The sequence below is a fragment of the Hemitrygon akajei genome, chromosome 2, assembly GCF_048418815.1.
Source record: "Hemitrygon akajei chromosome 2, sHemAka1.3, whole genome shotgun sequence".
NCBI classification, from domain to species: Eukaryota; Metazoa; Chordata; class Chondrichthyes; order Myliobatiformes; family Dasyatidae; genus Hemitrygon; species Hemitrygon akajei.
The window spans coordinates 72688414-72711002 of NC_133125.1; the positions used below are offsets into that span (position 1 = coordinate 72688414).

A 22589-nucleotide genomic window follows, 5' to 3' on the forward strand; every position below is an offset into this window, starting at 1 on the left:
ATCGTTTCCAGGGAGAGAATTGAATTCCCACAATCCTTTGTGTTCCAGGCCACATTCCAACCAAATCAAAACATGGCGGCGGGGCCGAGCGAGGTCAGCGCCGCCTCAGTGTCGGTTTTCAACAACGCTCCTGACTATGAGTTGACAGACATAAATACAAAATCTTTCAACGTCGGTTCCTTCGGCAGTTTGTGGCGAGAGAAACTGAAGAGGATGTACCTAGCGTTGGATAATAAAGAGGACGTGGAGATGGGGCAGCAGATGGTTGACGAGCTGGGCCTCCCAACGGACATGGTGGAAGAACTGCAGATGGTGTGCGGGTGAGAGCAGGATCCAAACACAGGGCTAGGGTGACTGGGGTAGGAGTAGGAGAGTGAATGGTAATAACACCGTTGCTTTGGTGTGATAGAACTGCAGATGTGGGAGCGAAATCATGATAGTGCACGGAAACATCCTTTCGGTCTAAAATGTCTGTCGAGGGTCATCTGTGTACAAATTCCACATCCCATATGAACCCTTCTCAGATCTTCTACCAACGTCCCCGGCAGCGTCTTCCAGACATCTGCCACCCTCTGAAAAACTACTTTGTAGATCACTTTTAAACTTGCCTACTCTCACCTTAACTATATGCAAAATATTTCTGTCCTGGGTAAAAGACTCTCAATTTATATACTTATATCATGTTGGCCTATACAACCTTGTACGCTCCAGTGAAAACCATACAAGTGACCAAACAAAATGCTGGAGGAACTCAGCAGGCCAGGAGTACAGTTGACATTGTGGGCTGAGATCCTGCATCAGGACCATTTACCCAACATGTAATAGTTAATAGTTTCAAATGTAAGCAACATGCCTAATGAACCACTTCAATATCCCTGAATGTAGCACAGCACAGTTATCTAAAAGTGGCCTGATCAGTTTTTTACAGCTGTAATGTACCTTACCAACTTTTATACTCAAGGTCCTGACTGATGAAGGAAAGCATGCCCTGCACCACCTTTACCAGCCTATCTACTCATCTTGCATTTTCATGGACGCAACCAAATTTCCCTCTGTATAACCCTAATTGAATTTTATACTTCTGTTTTACTTTTTGAAGTTCAACACGTTACACTTGCCCAGATTTGTCATTTGTCTGCTCAAGTGATCAATATGCTGTTGTATCCATTGGACTTTGCCCATTCCGTGCGGTGCCACACAAAATTCACCCCTTTGGTGCACTGTCTTCTTTCCCTAATCCTGTTTCCTGAATACTCCAATAAAATCTCTATGGATTCTCCAAAGGTGCTTCATGCCCTTCTGATTTCCTCTTTGAGAACATTCCTTTACCCCCATACTCCTCCAGGGATTCACTAGATCCCGGCTGCCTGTAGCTGACCTGTACATTTCAAAGGAGGGATGAGGAGAGGTGATGGGTGAAACATGAAGAAGGAGGAATGAAGTGAACAGCCAGGAAGTTAACTGGTGAAAGAGATACAGGGCTGGAGAAGGGGGGGGGATTCACATAGAAGATGACAAAAGGTCATGGAACAAAAAAGGGGGGAGGAGCACCAGAGGGAAGCGATGGGCAGGCAAGGAGATAAGGTCAGAGGGGAAAAGGGGATGGGGGAGGGACATTAGCGTAAGTTTGAGAAATCGATGTTCATGCCATCAGGTTGGAGACTACTCAGACGGAATGTAAGGTGTTGCTCCTCCAACCTGAGTGTGGCCTCATCACAACAGTGGAGAAGGCCATGCATGAACATATCAGAATGGGAAGTGGAATTAAAATGCCACTGGGAGATCGCGCTTTTTCTGGCAGACAGTGCGTAGATGCTCAGTGAAGCAATCTCCTAATCCATGTCGGGTCTCATCCATATAGACGAGGCCACATGGAGCACCAGACACTGTATGACCCCAACACTCACAGGTGAAGTGTAACCTCACCTTGAAGGACAGTTTGGGGCCCTGAATGGTAGTGAGGGAGGAGGTGTAGGGGCAGGTGTAGCACTTGCAACGATAAGTGCGAGGAGGGAGATCAGTGGGGAGGGATGAATGTACAAGGGGGTCATGTAGGGAGCAATCCCTGCGGAAAGCAGAAAGTGGAGGTGGATGGGGAGATGTGCTTGATGGTGGGATCCCGTTGGAGATGGCGGAAGTTGCAGAGAATTATGTGCTAGATGCAGAGACTGGTGGGGTGGTAGGTGAGGACAGGATGAACCCTATCCTGGTAGGGTGGCGGGAGAATGGGGTGAGAGCAGATATGTGCGCATTCGAAGAGATGCGGTTGAGGACAGTGGTAATGGTGGAGGAAGGGAAGCCCGTTTCTTTGAAGAAGGATGACATTTCCTTCGTTCTGAAATGAAAAGCCTCACCCTGAGAGCAGATGTGGCAGAGATGGAGAAATTAAGAAAAGGGATGGCATTTTTACAAGTAACAGGGTGGTAGTTCAGGTAGCTGTGAGAGTCTGTGTTCCTCCTGCTGTGAGAGTCCTGGGTTTGCAATAGACAAGTTAAAGGGGAGGGAAGTGTCAGAAATGGACCAGGTAAATTTGAGGGCAGGGTGGAAGTTGGAGGCAAAGTGGATGAAGTCTACGAGTTCAGCATGAGTGCAGGAAGCAACACCAATGCAGTAGTCAATGTGATGTAGGAAAAGTGGTGGATGGTATAGCTGTCAAACAGGGAGGCATAGCTGGGACCCATTACAAGTGTCCATGGCTACACATTTTGTTTGAAGGAATTGGGAAGAGCCAACAGAGAAATTATTTGGAGTGAGGACAAATTCTGCTAGGTGGAGGAGAGTGGTGGTGGAGGGGAACCTACCACCCTATGGTTCCTTTGCTGAGAAACAACCTACTGCAAAGAAACATAGCACACTGTTTCATATTGTCAAAATGCCATTTAGAACTTAAACCTATTGATCAGTTCTGTCCCTTTCCATAACTGTCTTAAAACTAATAGAAGTGAGGTAACAGGTCCCAAAGAGCTCCCTTACTGACACCACAGTCACTTGTCCTATTCTATTACCCAAAAGTAGGTTGAGCTATGCCTTGCCCATTTGTAGGGCCCACTATATGTTGTCCAAGGAAACTTTCCTGAATGCAATTAACAAATTTCACCATCATCTAACCCTAATAAACAGTCACAGTATAGGTTAAACCCTATTATTCCTGCAGTACTTTACAGTCTCCCTACAATTTTACTCCTCTAATTCCTGTTGACTATTTGGGGGCCCATAGTACAACCCCAGCAAAGTGATTATCTGCTTCGTACTCACAGGTTCAGCTATAGATCCTCATTGGACGATCCATCAGTAATTTCATCTGTGTGCTACTGTGCCAACCCCTTAATCAAAAATACAATTCCCCACCCCTCTCACCTCTACTCCACCTAAAGCACTTGTACCCTGGAACATTAAGCAGCCAGTCCTATTCCTTCCATAGCCATTTTCTATAATGGAAATAATATCACAGTCCCACGTAGGTATCCAAGCTGTAAATTCACCCACTATTACTGTCAGACCTCTTGTATTGAAGTTAGTGCATTTAATTCACTTGCCTTTCCTTGCTTCCTGCTGTTTTTCTGCCTGTCGTGTATATTCAGCTTGCTGTCACTGACTGTGTCATTTTCCAACATCATCCCAATTGCAACAACACGCTGGAGGAACACAGCAGGTTGGTCAGCATCCGTGGAAACAAACAGTCAACGTTTCAGGCCGAGGCCCTTCGTCAGGACTGAAGAGGGAGGGGGCAGGGGCTCTATAAAGAAGGTGGGGGGAGGTGGGAAGGAGAAGGCTGGTAGGTGCCAGGTGAAAAACCAGTAAGAGGAAAGATCAAGGGGTGGGGGGAGGGGATAAGCAGAAAAGGTGAAGAAGGAATGTAGGGGGAAAACACTAGTAGAAGAAGGCAGAATCATGAGAGAGGCAGAGTGAAACTGGGATGGGGGAAGGGAGGAGGAGGGAATTGTTCATGCCAAGGGGCTGGAGACTACCCAGACGGTATATGAGGTGTTGCTCTTCCAACCTGAGTTTGGCCTCATCATGGCAGTAGAGGAGGCCATGTATGGACATATCTGAATGGGAATGTGAAGCAGAGTTGAAGTGGGTGGCAACCGAGAGATCTTGTCTGTTGTGGCAGACAGAGCGGAGGTGCTCGACGAAGCGGTTCCCCAATCTGTGTCAGGTCTCATCGATGTAGAGTAGGCCGCACCGGGAGCACTGGATGCAATAGATTACCCCGACAGACTCAAGTGAAGTGTTGCCTCACCTGGAAGGACTGTTTGGGACCCTGTATGGTGGTAAGAGAGGAGGTGTAGGGACAGGTGTCACACTTAGATCTGTGGGGAGGGACATATGGACCAGGGAGTCACGGAGGGAATGATCCTTGCGGAAAGTGGAGAGGAGTAGAGAGGGAAAGATGTGCTTAGTGGTGGGGTCCTGTTGAAGGTGGCGGAAGTTGCGGAGGATAATATGCTGGATCTGGAGGTTGATGGGGTGGTAGGTGAGGACAAGGGGAACTCGGTCCCTGTTGTGACAGGAGGATGAGGTGAGCGCCGAAGTGTGGGAACTGGAGGAGATGCGGGTGAGGGCATCATTGATGATGGCAAAAGGGAAACCACGATCCTTAAAGAAAGAGGACATTTGAGATGTCCTGGAACGGAAAGCCTCATCCTGGGAGCAGATGCAGCGGAGATGGAGGAACTGGAAATAGGGGATAGCATTTTTGCATTTGGCAGGGTGGAAAGAGGTATAATGGAGGTAGTTAGGAGAGTCAGTGGGTTTATAGAAGATGTCAGTGGACAGTCAGTCTTCAGAGATGGAGGCCAAGAGATCAAGAAAGGGGAGAGAAGTGTCTGAGATAGACCAAGTGAACATGGAACAATACAGCACAGTACAGGCCCTTAGGCCCACAATGTTGTGCCGACCCTTAAACCCTGCCTCCCATATAACATCCCACCTTAAATTCCTCCATATACCTGTCTAGTAGTCCCTTAAATTTCACTAGTTTATTTGCCTTCACCACTGACTCAGGCAGTGCATTCCATGCACCAACCACTCTCTGAGTAAAAAACCTTCCTCTAATATCCCCCTTGAACTTAAGTTTTGCCATTCATTGATGCTTGCCCTGCTAATCACAAACATTGGAGACAAAATAAAGATTTCTTGTATTTCTGAAAACAAGTATCTAATTTGGCAAGATACTTCAAAGTACCATAGTATTGTATTATTGTAATTACGCCTTTTTCAGTAAATTTATAAGAAGGCTGTTTAACTCATGTTGAATATCAGTTGTCTCGCTCACTTCCAGTTTTCTCAATCAGGACAAATTTCATAGCAGTTGTTACCTCAGGAGGACATAACTAATAGAGGTTCCATTAGTAGTTTTGTATTTGGAATGACTTACTTGCAATATTTTGTTTGTTTTGAACAGCATAGATACACTGGATTGCTCAGAGAAGACACCCAGTACAGATGTCATTCCTCAAGATACAGATCTGATCACATTACAGTATGTTTCAGTTTACTTTTTAGTGTTTAAAAACATCAGTAATTCTAACTATTGACTTGAAGGGAATTTTCAATCCTAAAATAGTGAAGGAAATTGAGGGCAAATGTTTAATATCCATGCATCCTTAAGAGTCAGGGAGCCAAGTTAGCCATTCTTTCTAGATTGTCTGTTAAACCTGCTGTTTCCCTGCCTTCATCTTCTCAGTAATAATGGATACTTCTCAATCCTGCAAGTAGGATGTGATCTTAATTTGTTTTTTGTTTATAGGGTTTCTTAAATCACTGGAATCCCTGTATTATATGGAGAGTAAGTCTTAATCCTCTTCCCTATTACATAGAAAATATGATTGTTCAGAGACTGTTTTGTCCAGATTCAAGCAAATTGCCTGGGATTAAAGGCAATGTTTATATTTGACTGGTATCTGGGATTCCCTGTCTGTCTGTGGTGCAAGTTTAATGAGGTAGTGGCAGGGTGAAGGTGCAGGGTTGTCAGCATTAGGAATTCCTAGTTGAACAGGACTGGTAACACTGGACACCCGTGCTTGTTGATTTTGGCAATATTCCAATAATGTAAATTTTGTTAATGCAAATATAGTAGTTTAATCCCCGTAATTAATTTTTTGTAGTTTTGTAGCAGCAGCTGTTGTGTGAGATTTTTCAAGAACGAGGAGGCTACCTGAGGATAAGCAGTGATTTGAAAACCGTCGGCTTCATCCCTTACTTTTTCCATTCGATGGCCTCTCAGTCTCTGATGTATCACTTGGTCTCTAATTCGGTTCCTTAAATCCCCATTCTCAGGATTTGCTTTATCCTATCATTAAACTGCCAACAGCTAGCCTAGGAAAATGATGTGCAGCTTTTCTGTGAAATATTTAGTGAAGGGAGGAAGTCTGACAATCCAAAACACTTGAGAGGCACATAGTTAGTTAGTTAGTTAAATATATATGTTTTTTAATCCAAGATTGCTCCCTATGGTTTTTGTTTTAGATTATTTACATGATTGTTCTTGTACTGTATTCTTCTTCTCTTTCTGGGCCTTCCATGTTCCAAATTAAGAAGCAGGACGAGTGTTAGGAAACTGATGTTTTATCGGTGCAACTGGCTGTTGTATCATGATGGATGCAGCTGCTATGTGGATGTGCACATAGCTGCTATGTGCACTCTGCAGAGTGATCTCAGGCAAGATATTAGAAGCTGCAGGAAATATTATAACTAATAAAGAGTAAAACCAGCTAAAGGGTTCTCATGGTGATTTTGGAGTCTTATTTAACTCCTACCCTGTCTCCTAACCCTGTCAGCTTCTAGCTGGATACGCACAGCTAAATTGTTGATGCTCCCAGGTGTATCAGGAGTGTATGTGCAACACTCCTGTGCAATGATGGCCCAAGTAGCGCCCTTCTTAACCACAAAAATTCACTTAGTCCTTGGCATCAAGTGTCTTATAACCACCAATTCCTTGGGCTGGTAGACACTGCTAGCTTGTACAAATCAGCATCTCTTGGTTCTTCAAAACAGTAAATAAGACCATAAGATATAGGAGCAAAATTTGGCCCATCAGTTGCTCCTCCATTTCATCATGGTAGATCCAATTTTCCTGTCAGCCCCAATCTCCTGCCTTCTCCCCATAACCCTTCATGCCCTGACCAATCAAAAATCTATCAACCTCTACCTTAAAGACAAAGCTCCCTGTGGCAAAGAATTCCACAGATTCACCACTCTTTGGCTAAAGAAATTCCTCCTTATCTGCATTCTAAAAGGAAATACCTCTATTCTGAGGCTGTGTCCTTTGGTCTTAGACTCCCCTACCATAGGAAACATCCTCTCCACATCCACTCAATAAAGGCCTTTCACCATTTGATAGGTCACCTCATTCTTTTGTATTCTAGTGAATACAAGCTTAGAATTATTTTTGTGAACCTCCTTCAAATCCTCTTGAGATTCAGCACATCCTTTTTAAGATGAGGGGTCCAAAACTGCTCACGATACTCCATGAGGCCTCACCAGTGCTTTAAAAAATCTCAACATTTCGTCCTTGCTTTTATAGTTGAGTCCTCTAAACTGAATGCTAACATTGCATTTGCCTTCCTCATCACCGACTCAACTTGCAAGTTAACCTTTAGGAAATCCTACACAAGGACTCCCAACTCCCCTTGCGCCTCATTTTTTTTGTATTTTCTCTCTATTTAGAAAATAGTTGCCCCTTTAATGCAGATGATTGCGAGGTTTTACACTTTGGTAGTCTTACACAGTGAAGAGGGCCCAGTACTGTAAAAGGTTTGGTAACCACTGCGCTATCGCACCTTCTCTCAATCCAAATTCCAGATTGGGTAATAAATCCAGTTCTGAACACTTGGACTGAGAAATTAACAGGAAGGATGGTGAAGAACTGATCTCACTACAAAATCGCTTTGAGCTGAAGCTGAGGTTCAAAAAGTCATACCAAGACTCTGAACGCTATCCTGCTTTGTGGAAAAAGGCCAAGCTGTTCTTTGTTGCTTGTTGAATATCATATTTGTGCAGCACGTTCTCTGTGCAGTTGCCTATCTTCTTTAAGGGCAACCTAACAGTTGTCCTGAGTGACATTCAGCCTGACTGATATTGAGAACCTGATATCACAGCACCAAGCTCATCATTGAAAGGTGAAAAAGCAGTGAATACTTGAACCTCTGATGTACACTCTTAGATTGCTGATGAAAGTTGTTTTTACAGGAATTATCTAACTTTATTTATAGTTTTAAATAGATTTGAATTATTTTTGTAATTATTTGTCACTGCTTTGAATTAGCTCCTTCATTGTGTTTCATAAATCAAAATTCTTTCCAGTTTTTATGTAATGGCCAGAAAGGCAGAAGGAGCACAGGGGATGTGCCCTCAGAGCCAAAGAGGTGGTAACCCCCGCAAAAAAAATTTGGGAACCACTAGTCTAAACTAACAAATGATGTAAAATAAGTAGAATGCAAAAGAGAAACACAGATTGTTTAGATTAATATATGCAGGTTGACATAAACTATTGGCCAAAATAAAGCAAGCATTGTAAAAACTTCCTTTTGAAGAATGAGTAACATTTAGAATGCACTTCTGCAGAAAATGTGGAATCATTTGGAGGTTGTGAAAGTCATAACTGCTTGCATTCCTGTGGAGCAGTTTCAGCTTATTGTGAAATTGTTACTTTTACAGAATTCGAAAGAAAGTAATTGAAAAGAGAGAGGAACGATTGGTATGTGACCGTACTTGTCGGCAAGAAACGTTTGCACATGAGCATGTAAGTTTATTTCTCTTAAAGATATTTACAATATTTTTAGTAGGTTAGTGGTGGCTGCTTGACTGCTGTAAAGCAATAAAAATTGAATAAGAAATAAAGGTCTTTGATTTTTATTTCAAAGTCAAAGCTATTCTTTATTTATGCTTTCCAACCCCACAGTTCCCAAAAAGGCATTGGATTGTGGAGCAGGCAAGAGTTCAAAAGAAGTGAGCAGAGGTAATTAGGATGGTCTGTGCGCCATAGTACCCGATGAGATGCTGGATTGTGTATAATTGGGCAGTTTGCAGGAGTCATAAGACATTGGAGCAGAATTAGGCCATTCAGCCCATTAAGTCTGCTCTGTCATTCCAACATGGCTGATTCCTGATCCCTTTAAACTTCATACACCTGTCTTCTTGCTATTTCCTGACCAATCAGGAAACTATCCACCTTAAATATACCAACAGACTTGGCCTCCACTGCAGTCTGTGGCAGAGTATTCCACAGATTGTCTACTCTCTGGCTAAAAAAAATTCTCGTTATCTCGGTTCTAAAGGGTCGCCCCTCAATTTTGAGGCTGTACCCTCTAGTTCTGGATATCCCAACCATAGGAAACATTTTCTCCACGTCCAACTAAACGAGTTCTTTCGACATTTGGTAGGTTTCAATGAGATCCCTCCCGCATTCTTCTAAATTCCAGTGAGTACAGGCCCAAAGCTGCCAAATGCTCCTCATATGTTAACCCCTTCATTCCTGGAATCATCCTTCTGAACCTGCTCTGGACTCTCTCCAATAACAATGCATCCTTTCTGAGCTATGGGGCACAAAACTGTTGACAATACTCGCGAGCAGCCTTGCTAGTGTCTTATAAAGGCTCAGCATTATATACCATATAACCATATAACAATCACAGCACGGCTCTCTCTGCGCTTTTATATTCAATTCTCCTTGAAATAAATGCCAACATTGCATTTGCCTTCTTTACCACAGACTCAACCTGTAAATTAGCCTGGGAGTCTTGCACAAGGGCTCCCTCTGCACCTCTGATGTTTGAACCTTCTCCCCATTTAGATAATGGTCTGCACTATTGTTTCTTTTACCAAAATGCATTATCACACATTTCTCAATACTATATTCCATCTGCCATTTTTTGCCCATTCTTCCAATTTGTCTAAGTCCTGCTGCAATCGCGTTGCTTCCTCAGCACTACCTACCCCTCCATCATCCACAAACTTTGCTACAAAGCCATCATTGACAAACAATGTGAAAAGTAGCAGTCCCAATATTAACCCTTGAGGAACACCAGTAGTCACTGGCAGCCAATCAGAATAGACCCCCTTTATTCCCACTCACTGCCTCCTGGCTGTCAGCCATTCCTCTATCTATGCCAGTATCTTTCCTGTAACACCACAGGATTTTATCTTGTTAAGCAGCCTCATGTGACACCTTATCAAATGCTTTCTGAAATTCCAAGTAAATAATCTACTGTTTCTCCTCTGTCCATCCTGCCCGTTACTTTCTTGAAGAACTGTAACTGATTTATCAAGCAAGATTTCCCTATACAGAAACCATGCTGACTTTGACTTATCATTAGTCCCCAAATATCCCAAAGCCTCACCCTTAATAATAGACTCCAACACTTTCCCAGCAACTGAGGTTAGGCTAACTGGCCTATCATTTCCTGTCTTTTGCTTTCCTCCCTTCTTAAAGAGTGGAGGGCAATTTGCAATTGCCCAGTCCTCTGGGACCATGCCAGAATCGAGTGATTCTTGAAAGCTCACGACCAATGCATCCGTTATTTCTTCACCAGCCTCCCTCAGCGCTCTGGGATGTAGTCCATCTGGTCCAGGTGACTTATCCATCTTAAGACCTTTGAGATGGTCTAGCATTTTTTCCTTTGTAATAGCAATGGCGCACACCCCTGCTCCCTGACACTCACGGACCTCTGGCACTCTGCTAGTGTCTTCCACAGTGAGGGCAGATGCAAAGCCAATAAAAAGAAGCTTGTGTTACAACAGAATGACCATTTTGGGAGTGGCCCAGTGTTAGAGCCGCAGAGAGTTCAGGTTTTGGTGATGAGAGGCAAAGGCTATAGGAAGATTTTTTTTTTGTCTAACTTTTCTTTCTTTCTGCACGGTTGGAACAGGGGATGGCAGGCAGGATAGTACAATGCTCCTCTTGCAGGATGCGGGAAGGCAGGGAAACTATGACTACTACACCCACAAGAAATACATCCAACTGCAGCTTCTTTCAGATCATATTAACAAATTGGAACTGAAACTGGATAACCTCCAGAAAATTCAGGAGGCTGAGGGATTGATCATATAGAGAGATAGTTGTCCCATAGGAGCAGGGCACAGGTAACTGGGTGACTATCAGGATGGAGAAGGGGATAGTCAGCCAGTGCAGAGTACCCCTGTGGCCATTGCGCTCAACAACATATATGACTTTGGATACTGCTGTGGGGTGGGGGGAGTGAACTAGCAGAGGAAAGCCACAACTGTCAGGTCTCTGGCACTGAGTCTGACTCTGTGGCTCAGAAGGGAAGGAGGAGAAGAGGCAAGCTGTAGTAATAGAGGATTCCCTGGTTAGGGGAACAGACAGGAGGTTCTGTCAATGAGAACAAGATTCTCGGATGGTGTGTTGCCTCCCAAGTGCTTGGGTCGGGGACATCTAGGTGTGAGTCCACAACATTCTGAAGTGAGAGGGGAAGTAGCCAGAGGTCATGGTCCACATCAGTACTAATGAAATGGCTAGGACGGGTGACGAGGTCCTGCAAAGTGAGTCAGAGAGTTGGGTCACAAACATGAGAAAATTTGCTGATGCTGGAAATCCAAAGCAACACGCACAAAATGCTGGAAGAACTCAGCAGGCCAGGCAGCATCAATGGAAATAATAAACAGTCAATGTTTGAAGTTTGATCAGTTGTCTATCCTGATGAAGGGTTTCGGCCCGAAACATCGACTGTTTACTCTTTCCCATAGATGCTAAGGGGAAAGTGTAGGAAGAGGGAGGGTTTCACATTTTTGGATCACTGGACTCTCTTCAAAGGAAGATAGGACCTGTACAGTTGAGACGGTTTGCACCTGAACTGGAGGGGGACTAATATCCTTGCAGAAAGGTTTGCTAGTCTTGCAAAGTCTGTGTGTTTAAACTAGAGTTGCAGAGAGATGGAAGCCTAGGCACAAGAGCAGATAATAAAGTTTTTGTGGGGAAAGATGTTAAACCTACATACAAAGTTATGAATCAAAAGGTTGACCACAGTGGGGCTAATGTTCTGAGTTGTGTATACTTCAATGCAAGGAGTATAATGGGAAAGGCAGATGAGCTTAGATCAGCACGTGGGAATTATGAACATTGTAGCCATTAGTGAGACTTAGCTGTGGGAGAGGCAGGAGGGGCTTCACTGTTCCTGAGTTCTTTTCCTTCAGACGTGATAGAGTGGGAAGGAGTAAAGGGGGAGAAGAGGCTTTACTAGACAGGGAATATGTCACGCGAATGCTCAGACAGGACACTCTGGAGAGTTTGTCTACTGAGGCTATATGGGTGGAACTATGTAATAAGAATAACATGACCACATCAATGGGATTATGTTATCAATCACCCTACTATCCACGGGATTTAGAGGAGCAAATTTGTAAAGAGATTGCGGACTGTTGCAATGAAACAAAAGATTGTGGTAACAGTGATTTTAACTTTCCATATATTGACTGGATCGCCCACATTGTAAAAGGGCTGGATGAGATAGAATTTGTGAAATGTTTTCAGGGAAGTTTCTTTAATCAGTACACAGAGGTCCCAGATAGAGAGAGTGTGATACAAGATCTAAGAGGGAATGAAACAGGCCAGTTGATAGAACTTTGTGTAGGGGAGCACTTTGCATCTGGTAGTTGTAATGCTAAGAGTTTCAAAGTAAATATGGAAAAAAAATAGGTCTGATTTTCAGGCTGAGATTCTAAATTAGAGAAAGGCCAATTTTGATGGTGTCAGAAAGGATTGAGCAAACATCGGGAAAGGTTTTTTTTCTGCAAAGTTGTACTTGGTTGGTGGAGGCCATAAAAAATGAAATTTTGAGTGCAGAATAAAAGGCTTAGGAAACTTAGGTTTTCGACAGATATTAAGGTCCTCGCTAGAAAAAGGTGTGTAGAAAAAAATAAGAATGGCAAATAAAATACTTGAGGATAAGAAATGCAGAGAATGCTTAAGTAAATCAGGAGGGCTAAAAGAAGGCATGAGGTTTTTCTGGCAGACAAGATGAAGGAGAATCCCAAGGGCTTCCACAGATAAGAGTAAAAGGATAGCAAGGGACAGAATTGATCCTCTGGGAGATCAGAGTGGCCATCTCTGAATGGAGCCAAAAGAGTTCAGGTGATCTTAAATCAATTTTTTTGCATCCGCGTTTACTCAGGAGAAGGATGCAGCATCTATAATAGGGAGGCAAAGCAGCAAAATTCAATTGTCGAAAGCACTATTTGAAAGCAGTCCATTAGCTAGACTAGATGTCTGCGCTGATCTTGTTCATTTACAGTCACTCAAAGCAACATGGCAGATGAATTCCTCTGTCGATAACTGGTAGGAACTAATACAGTTTTATAGTATGTAGTTGTAGTAGTAGTAGTATTGAGAGTATTCTAAAGTATTATTCAAATGCATAATTTGCTACTCAGTAGTTTGTCTTTTTATACCTTTATACCTTTCCACGAAGCTTTGGCTATTTGGGTCAAAATGTACTGGTCCCAGTGAATCCCATTTAACCAGGATCCACTATATTTGGATAGATTAGAGATAGTGAGCTTGGCCTTGTGCAGGGAAGGTCGTACCTAACCGATTTGTGAGATCGATTAGCTAGCTGAGTGTTATCACAGCTATAACCTTGCACTCAACATCAGTAAGGCCAAAGAATTGTGGACTTCAGAAAGGGTAAGATGAGGGAATGCACACCAGTCCTCGGTGAGGGATCAAAAGTGGAAAGAGTGAGCAGTTTCAATTTCCTGGGTATCAGCTTTTCTGAGGATCTTTCCTGGGTCCAACATATTGATGCAGTTTCAAAGAAGGCACAATAGCGGCTCTATTTCATTAGGAGTTTGAGGAGGTTTGGTGTGCAAATTTCTAAGATGTACTATGGAGAGCATTCTAACAGGCTGCATCACCATCTGGTATGGTTGGAGGGCAGGGACACTACTCAGTATTGAAATAAGCTGACAAAAGCTGTGAACTCAGTCATCACGGGCACGAGCCTCGCCAGCATCTTCAATTGAATTGAATTGACTTTATTCAAGGTGCAATGCTTCAAAAAGGCGGCATCTATCATTAAGGATCCCATTACTGCGAATATGGCCCCATTAGGGAGGCAGTACAGGAGCCTGAAGAGGGCGCACTGAATGATTTAAAAATAGCTTCTTCCCCTCTGTTATCAGATTTCTAAATGGACATTGAACCCATGAACACTACCTCACTACTTTTTTCTATTTTTAGTCTAATTTAAATTAACTTTTTATATGCAAGAAAAAGTTTGTGAACCTTTTGCAGTTACTTGGTTTTCTGCATTTATTACTCATAAAATGTGGTCTGATCTTCATCTAAGTTAACATAATAAACAAATACAATCTGCCTAAATGAATAAAGCACAAACAATTGTACTTTTCATATCTTTATTAATATTTTTTAATCATTCACAGTCCAGGCTGGAAAAACTTTGTATTTAATAACTGGTGGAACCTCCTTTAGCAGCAGTAACCTCCACCAAACATTTCCTGTCACTGCTGATCAGACTTGCACAGTGGCAAGGAGGAATTTGAGATCATTCCTCCATACAAGACTGTTTCAGATCATAATATTTCTGGAATACCTTGCATGAACAGCCCTCTTCAGCATCTCAATTGGGTTAATGTCCGGACTCTAACTTGGCCATTCCAAAACACGAATTTTCTTCTTTTTCAACCATTTTGTTGTTAATTTACTCTTGTGTTTTGCATCATTGTCTTGTTGCATCATCCAACTTCTGTGAAGGTTCAGGTGACTTACCGCTACCCTGACATTCTCCTGTAAAATGTCTTGATACAATTTTGAATTCATTATCCCCTTAATGGTTGCAAGCTGTTCAGACCCTGAGGCAGCAAAGCATAATGCTCCTTCCACATGCTTCACTGTTGAGATGAGGTTTTGGTATTGGTGTACAGTGCCTTTTTTCTGCTAAACATAGAGGTGTGCATTTCTGGCAAAAAAGTTCAACTTTTGTTTCATCTGTCCACAGAATATTGTCCCAGAAGCATTGTGGAACATCCAGGTGTTCTTCTGCAAACTTGAAGTGCAGCAGTATTTTTTGGAGAACAGTGGTTTCCTTTGTGGCCGTGGTGTGCCACAGGGATCAGTGCTGGGTCCATTGTTATTTGTCATCTATATCAATGATCTGGATGATAATGTGATAAATTGAATCAGCAAATTTGCTGATGATAGATTGGAGGTGTAGTGGACAGTGAGGAAGGTTTTCAAAGCTTGCAGAGGGATTTGGACCAGCTGGAAAAATGGGCTGACAAATGGCAGATGGAGTTTAATGCAGACAAGTGTGAAGTATTGCACTTTGGAAGGGCAAACCAAGGTAGAACATACAAGGTAAATGGTAGGGCACTGAGGAGTGCAGTAGAACAGAGGGATCTGGGAATACAGATACATAATTCCCTAAAAGTGGCATCACATGTAGATAGGGTAGTAAAGAGAGCTTTTGGTACATTGGCCTTTATAAATCAAAGTATTGAGTATAAGAGTTGGAATGTTATGGTGAGGTTGTATAAGACATTGGTAAAGCCGAATTTGGAGTATTGTATGCAGTTTTGGTCACTTAATTACAGGAAGGATATTAATAAGGTTGAAAGAGTGCAGAGAAGGTTTACAAGGATGTTACCGGAACCTGAGAAACTGAGTTACAGAGAAAGGTTGAATAGGTTAGGACTTTATTCCCTGGAGCGTAGAAGAATGAGGGGAGATTTGATAGAGGTGTACAAAATTATGATGGGTATGGATAAAGTGAATGCAAGCAGGCTTCTTCCACTGAGGCTAGGGGAGAAAAAAACCAGAGGACATGGGTTAAGGGTGAAAAGAGAAAAGTTTAAAGGGAACATTAGTGGGAGCTTCTTCAAACAGAAAGTAGTGGGAGTGTGGAATGAGCTGCCAGTTGAAGTGGTGAATGCGGGCTCACTTTTAACATTTAAAAAAAACTTGGACAGATATATGGATGAGAGGGGTTTGGAAGGATATGGTCTAGTTGCAGGACAGTGGGACTAGGCAGAAAAATGGTTTGGCACAGCCAAGAAGGGCCAAAAGGCCTGTTTCTGTGCTGTAATGTTCTATGGTTCTAACACAATTCTTGATCAATATTTTTCTTATTGTGGATACATGAAGAGAGACCTTAGCAAGTTCTAGAGATTTCTGTAGGTATTGTGCTGTTACCCTGGCTTTTTCACCTCCTTTAGTGTTGCACGTCGTGCTCTTGATGTGATCTTTGTAGGATGCCCACTCCTAGGAAAGAGTAGAAACACTACTGAGTTTCCTCCATTTGTAGACAATTTCCCTTACGGTGGACTGATGAACACCCAGGTCTTTAGAAATGCTTTAGTACCCTTTTCCAGCTTCATGCATCTCTACAATTCTTCTTCTAAGGTCCTCTGAAAGTTGTTTTGATTGTGGCCTGGTCCACATAAATATTTCTTGACAAGAGCAGACTGTCAGTAACTGACTTTGTGTGTGTTTTTTATAGGGCAAGTACCTCTACACCCACACCTCCAATCTAATCTCACTGATTGGAATATCTGACTCCAAATACCTTTTGTAGAAGGCATTACCCCAGAGGTTCATATATTTTTGTGACCATAGACTATGATTATTTAAATAGTGTATCCATCATTGATGAGTACAGTTATTTGTCTGGTATTAGTTTAAGCAGATTGTGTTTGTCTTATTGTGACTGAGATGAAGATCAATTCACATTTTATGAGTGATAAATGCTGAAAACCAGGTAATTGAAAACAGATCACAAACTTTTTCTTGCAATATATACTTTAATTTGCAGTTTTTATTATTATGTATTGCAGTGTACTGCTGCTGCATAACAACACACATGCCAGTGATACTAAACCTGATTCTGAAGAGACTAATGATGTGCCACAGGGAGGAGTCCTAGATCCATCAATGACCTGGATGATAATCTGGTAAACTAGATCAGTAAATTTTTAGATGACACCCAGTTTGGGGGTGTAATGGATAGTGAGGAAGGCTATCAAGACTTGCAGCAGGATCTGGATCAGATGGAAAAATGAGTTGATACGTGGCAGATGGAATTTAATGCCGACAAGTGTTAGGTGTTGCACTTTGAGAGGACAAGCCAGGGTAGGACGTGCATGGTGAGTGATAGGGCACCAAGGAGTGCAGTAGAGTAGAGAAATCTGGGAATACAGATCCATCATTCCTTGAAAGTGGCATCACAGGTAGATAGGGTTGTAAACAAAGCTTTTGGCATATTTCCCTTCATAAATCTAGATTTTGAGTACAGGAGTTGGGATGATATGTTGCAGCTATATCAGACGTTGGTGAGAGATAATTTGGAGTATTATCACCAACCTACAGGAAAAAAGTCAATAAAATTGAAAGAGTACAGAGAAAATATACAAGGATTTGCAAGTTTGCCAGGACTTGAGGATATGAGCAACAGGGAAAGGTTTGAATGGGTTAGGACTACACCCAGGAGCAGGGGTTCTCATCTCGGATCCACAGACCCCTCTGTTAATGATAGGGGACTATGGCATATAAAAAGTTGGGAACCCCTGCCCTAGAACATAGAAGAGTAAGGGGAGATTTGATCGAGGTATATCAAATTATTACGTATATAGCTAAGGTAAATGCAAGTAGGCTGTCTCCACTAAGGTTGGGAGATACCAGAAGTAGAGGCTATGGGTTAGGGTGAAAGGTGAAATGTTTGAGGGGAACATTGCGGCATTTTCTTTATGCAGGTTGGTGATGGTGTGGGACGAACTGATAGAATTGGTCGATGCAGGTTCAATTTCAACATTTAAGAGAGATTTGGACAGGTACATGGTTATGGAAGGTTATGATCCAGTTGCAAGTCAATGGGACTAGGCAGATAAATAATTCAGCATGCACTAGCTGGGACAAAAGGCCTGTTTCTGCCCTGTTGTATTCTATGACTATAACAGATGACTTTTTAAATAAGTAATCAATAGTCCCACTGTGTTTTGTATTTGTTACACGAACCCAAGTGTAGAACAGAGGCGCAGAGGCAGAGTCAGGAGGCATTATTGATGTAGTGAGCGTGGAATCGGTATCCAGGAGAGTCTTTACCCAGAGTTCTGGGTTGGGAGAGAATCCAGGAGCAATACTAGACTTAGAACTAACAGTCCTGAGAACCATGAAACGAGGTTACTCACACCAGAGTCAACCAACAAACCGGCAGCTCCTTGTTGTGATCACAGGGTCTTTAATCCTGCATTTTCTGATGGAAACCAGGTGTGTGTAGTTAGTGGAACCTGGGAATGACTAGAAACTAAACGAGGGGATTGAGGCCCAATTCCTGAGGTAAATAGCAAGGTGGAAGATTGCCAGAAGGGACTATGATAGTAAAACAAGGCTAGAACAAGAAGCTTTTCTTCCGCAGCTAGTTTGTCTTTCGGTGTATCCATTTGCTTAACAGAAACAGTAGAAAGCTGAAGTAATTATCAATACCATTATCACAATGATTGGAGGGGGCACTTTTATATAGCCATTATTGTATTGAAGTGTGCTAGGTGTTCAGGATCAGTTTTCTCACACAAGAGTAAAAGATTTCTTTGCCTTCATTTTGATACTCAATTATAAAGACTGTCCTTGAGGCTTCCACCTTTTTTACCAATGGTGAGAACAATATCACTGTCCATTAATAACATCTTTAACTAATTTTCAAAAATTTCATGTTAAGTCTTATGCATTTTAAATCAAGCAAGCTAGAATATAAGATTATGTGAGGCAGAATTGAAGTGGCCTTCAGTGTTACTATATATAGTATACGTGATTTAAATGAAAGACAAAATATAACTAGAATTTTCCATGTTTCCATTTATTTGTAGAATAACATGCCATTGTTTACTATGTGGATTTTTTATTTATGTAATTCAGGAAATGCGGACGGTGGGAAGGAAGCCCAATAATCCAGAGGATTTGGTTCCAGCTGGAGAGATTATCCTAACTATTAATGTGTACTCCCCTGTTATATGTACCAAGGTGCGTTTGTGTGTCGAAACCAGTGGTTTCCAGTCTATTGGTTCATGCCACTGGTTTATTAGAGTTTTGATTAATAATTATGAATAATAGACAAAGCTGTTGTGCATGTCAATATTTGTAAGCGGGCACATTTGTAAAATGCTAAAACACGAAAGTTGAATTTGTGAGTGATTAAAGGTATTCTGTGGATCATTTATCATAATTTAATACTAGTGGTTATACACTCAGTGGCCACTTTTTCAGGTACACCTGTACACCTACTTGTTTATGCAAATATCTAATCAGCCAATCATTTGGCAGCAATTTAATGCATAAAAGCATGTGAACATGGTCAAGAAGTTCAGTTGCTCAGAGCAAACATCAGATTGGGGAAGAAAAGGCAGCAGTAGCACAAATAACCACACGTTACAAGAGTGGTGTGCTGAGCATCTCTGAACGCACATGTCAAACAGTAGCAGAAGACCACAAGTATACATTCAGTGGTCACTTAAGTACAGGAAATGTCTAATAGAGTGGCTATAGAGTGTATTACACTTTAGTGTGGTTTTTTTTTCCCCTTTTTTACTCTGTGTCATCACAGCCTTCAAGTAAAATGTTCCAATTCTTTTTCACCATGAAGTTCTCCAGTTTACATTTACCAGCATTGAGGATATTTAACTTACTTAGTTCTTGTATATCAGAGTTTCTGATTCTAATCGTGCAAAATGAATTAACCCCCAAATGTATTATTTACACTATTTTACTGATCATTGTGCACCTGAGAATCTTTCACATCTGCTGAAAAATTGCTTGTTCAAAAGCCAAAGAAAACTGCTAAAAAATATTATGATAGGTTGTTGATGAGAGGACTTCAATCGGAATTATTAACTTCAGTTCTGGTCTTGTAAATTTTTTTTGTGTGTGCATTCAGCACTGCACTGCACTTCCTATGAAGATTACATTATGCATAGGCAATTAAGACGTAAGAGCAGAATTAAGTCATTCGGTCTCTGGACTCTGCTCAGCCATTAAACCATGATTGGTTTAAATATCCCTCTCTGCTCTATTTTTCCTTCTCTCCCTAACCTTTGTTGCCCTTACTAATCAAGAACCTATCAACTTTTGCTTTAAATATACCCAATGACTTGGCCTCTTCAGCCGTCTATGGCAATTAATTTCACAGATTCACCACCCTCTAGTTAAATAAACTCCTCCTCAACTGTGTTCTAAATGGACATCCGTGCATTCTGAAGCTGTGCCCTCTGGTCCTGGACTTCCTCCACTAATAGATGCAACTTCTCCACATCCACTCTTCTGGGCAAAGTTTCAATGAGAACCACACCCCCCCCACACACACACACAGACACACACACTATGCTCCAAGTGTTGTCTGACCAATGCCTTCTAAAGTCTCAGAGTTACATCCATTCTTTACCAATGATAACCTGCAAATTAAAATCATGAAATGTGTGAAGTTACCGTAACTGGACAACAGGTTCATAAGTCAGCTGGACCAGATGGTGTAAACTGGACCAAAGTAGAAGAATGGGCAAAAAAGTGGCAGGTTTGAGGAGTCGGTATTTATAAAGCTTTGAAATTTGCGTCACCTGGCCTTTCCTAATGATGACTGTGAACAAGCCATAGTCCTAACAAGTTAATTAGACATTGGTAAAAGTTATCTTGGGGTGCCCAAACTTTTGCATGGTGCTCCGTTCCTTTTTTTCACTCTAAAATTGTACAAAACATAACAAAATAATACACTAATCTTGCTTAAAATGTTGAAAAGAATGTTTCGTCTTTATCTTTATGACTTTTGGAGATCAGTTCATCTTCTACTCACTTAACTATTCACAGTAACAGAAATTTTGACCAGCGGTGACCAAACTTTTGCATGCCACGGTATGAGGAGCGTTTGGCAGCTTTGGGTCTGTACTCACTGGAATTTAGAAGAATGTTGGGGGGGGGGGGGAACAGATCTCATTGAAACCTACTGAATGTTGAAAGGACTAGATAGGTGGATGTGGAAAGGATGTCTCCTTTGGTAGTGAATCTGTGGAATGCTTTGCCAAAGACTGCGGTGGACGCCAAGTTTTCTTGGTCGATAGTTTTCTTCGTCAGGGCATCAAAGGATATGACAATAAGACAGGTATATGGGGTTGTGTGGAATCTGGGATCAGCTATGATGGAACGGTGGAGCAGACTCGATGGATGGATTGGCCTAATTTTTGTTGATTGGAAACGCTCATATGTCAAGTGCAAAATTTGGCAGGTATTTTCCAAGCAATTATTTAAGGTTACCTAATAGCTGCAGATGATAATTTAATGAATCTATTTTAGAAGAAACTTTGTTATTTGAAATAGAAAATGGGAAAATGCGTTCTTTATATGAAAATATTTCATTAGAAGAGATTCAGAAGCTTGAATTTAGCAGTTTAAGTTTAAATGATTCTATACTACAATTATATACTGTAGTTTTCTGATAATAGACTTTAAAAATGTTACATGAATAACACTTGTGATGATGTTGGGTTTTATACAGTACATCCAAATTAACATTTACAATTGTGGTACTGTAAAACTACTGCTGAATACTGAGATTGAATTTTGTACCCTATTGTCACCATGAGCTGAGACTTGATCATTTAGTGGAGATCCCGGAGTACTTACTGTGATCAGCAGCTCACTGGGGACATGGGGTGTTTGAAGATACTGTAATTCAGCTGAAATATTTGATTTATTTTCTGACAGCACAGAGAGAAGAAACCCCATCATACCATGCTTGTTCTGGGTAGTCAGAAACTTACAGAACTGAGGGATGCTATTTCATGTGTCAGTGATCTTCAGATTGGTGGAGAGTGCAGCAACACACCAGATCTAGCTCCAGAACATATTAGCAAGGTATGTTTCTCTTACTTTAGACTCAAAATGTAAAAACTGAAGGGAAATGTATGATCAAGTTCCAAACAAGGAGGCATGTAAAATTGTTGCAGGTATTTATCCCTTGCATGTGACGTAAAATTTATTAACTTAGCAGCAGCAGCAGTTCAATGCAATACATAATATAGAAGAGAAAAAATAAATAAATTGAAAATAATAAATGAATAAATATGTAAGCCAGTGTAGTACGATGTGGAGAGCAAGCTCTCCCTCTCCACACATCTGATGAACCCAATCAGAGACCAGTACAATTTGGCACCAGCAGCGTGCCTAAGGACTGCCTTAGGGACTTTAGCTCTGGATTTTTCCTTTGGGGTTTATTCTCAAATCCTACCCCATGAGTGGGTATAGCCACTAGGCAGCAGAGGTTTGAGATCAGAGTTCTATTTATCCTAGATGAACTGCCATCCTCAGCTGACGAGCCCCATCTGCCCAAAGCGACTGGTTTTAAGGCACCAGTGGCCCACCTTTGCCTCTTCTCCTTTCTTAGTAGCTAAGCCACATGTGAAGGCCAGGAGCTGGACTGTCAGAGGCTATTTGAGTCGCTTGCCATTGGAAGGATTTAATAGGTAGTGGGAGCCTGTCCCCATTACCGCTCCAGACTATCACAACCGTAACGAACCAAGGTAAGGATCAGTCATCATGGTTTTGTGCATGGGAATTCATGTCTGACAAATCTTTT

General features: G+C 41.9%; 1 protein-coding gene across 2 annotated transcripts in view; it reads left to right on the forward strand.

Moving 5' to 3' along the window:
• The first annotated feature begins 32 nt into the window (after positions 1-32).
• The window catches only part of snapc3 (small nuclear RNA activating complex, polypeptide 3), a 50189-nt gene continuing 27632 nt past the window's right edge, over positions 33-22589 (forward strand). The window contains exons 1-5 of one of the 2 annotated variants that reach the window (XM_073024763.1): positions 33-320; positions 5408-5485; positions 8662-8746; positions 18887-18991; positions 21719-21868. In XM_073024763.1, the coding sequence (XP_072880864.1) occupies positions 73-320; positions 5408-5485; positions 8662-8746; positions 18887-18991; positions 21719-21868 (666 nt within the window). In that variant the 5' untranslated portion in view covers positions 33-72. The remainder of the gene's footprint in view (positions 321-5407; positions 5486-8661; positions 8747-18886; positions 18992-21718; positions 21869-22589) is intronic. The other variant, XM_073024772.1, reaches the window with a different exon arrangement.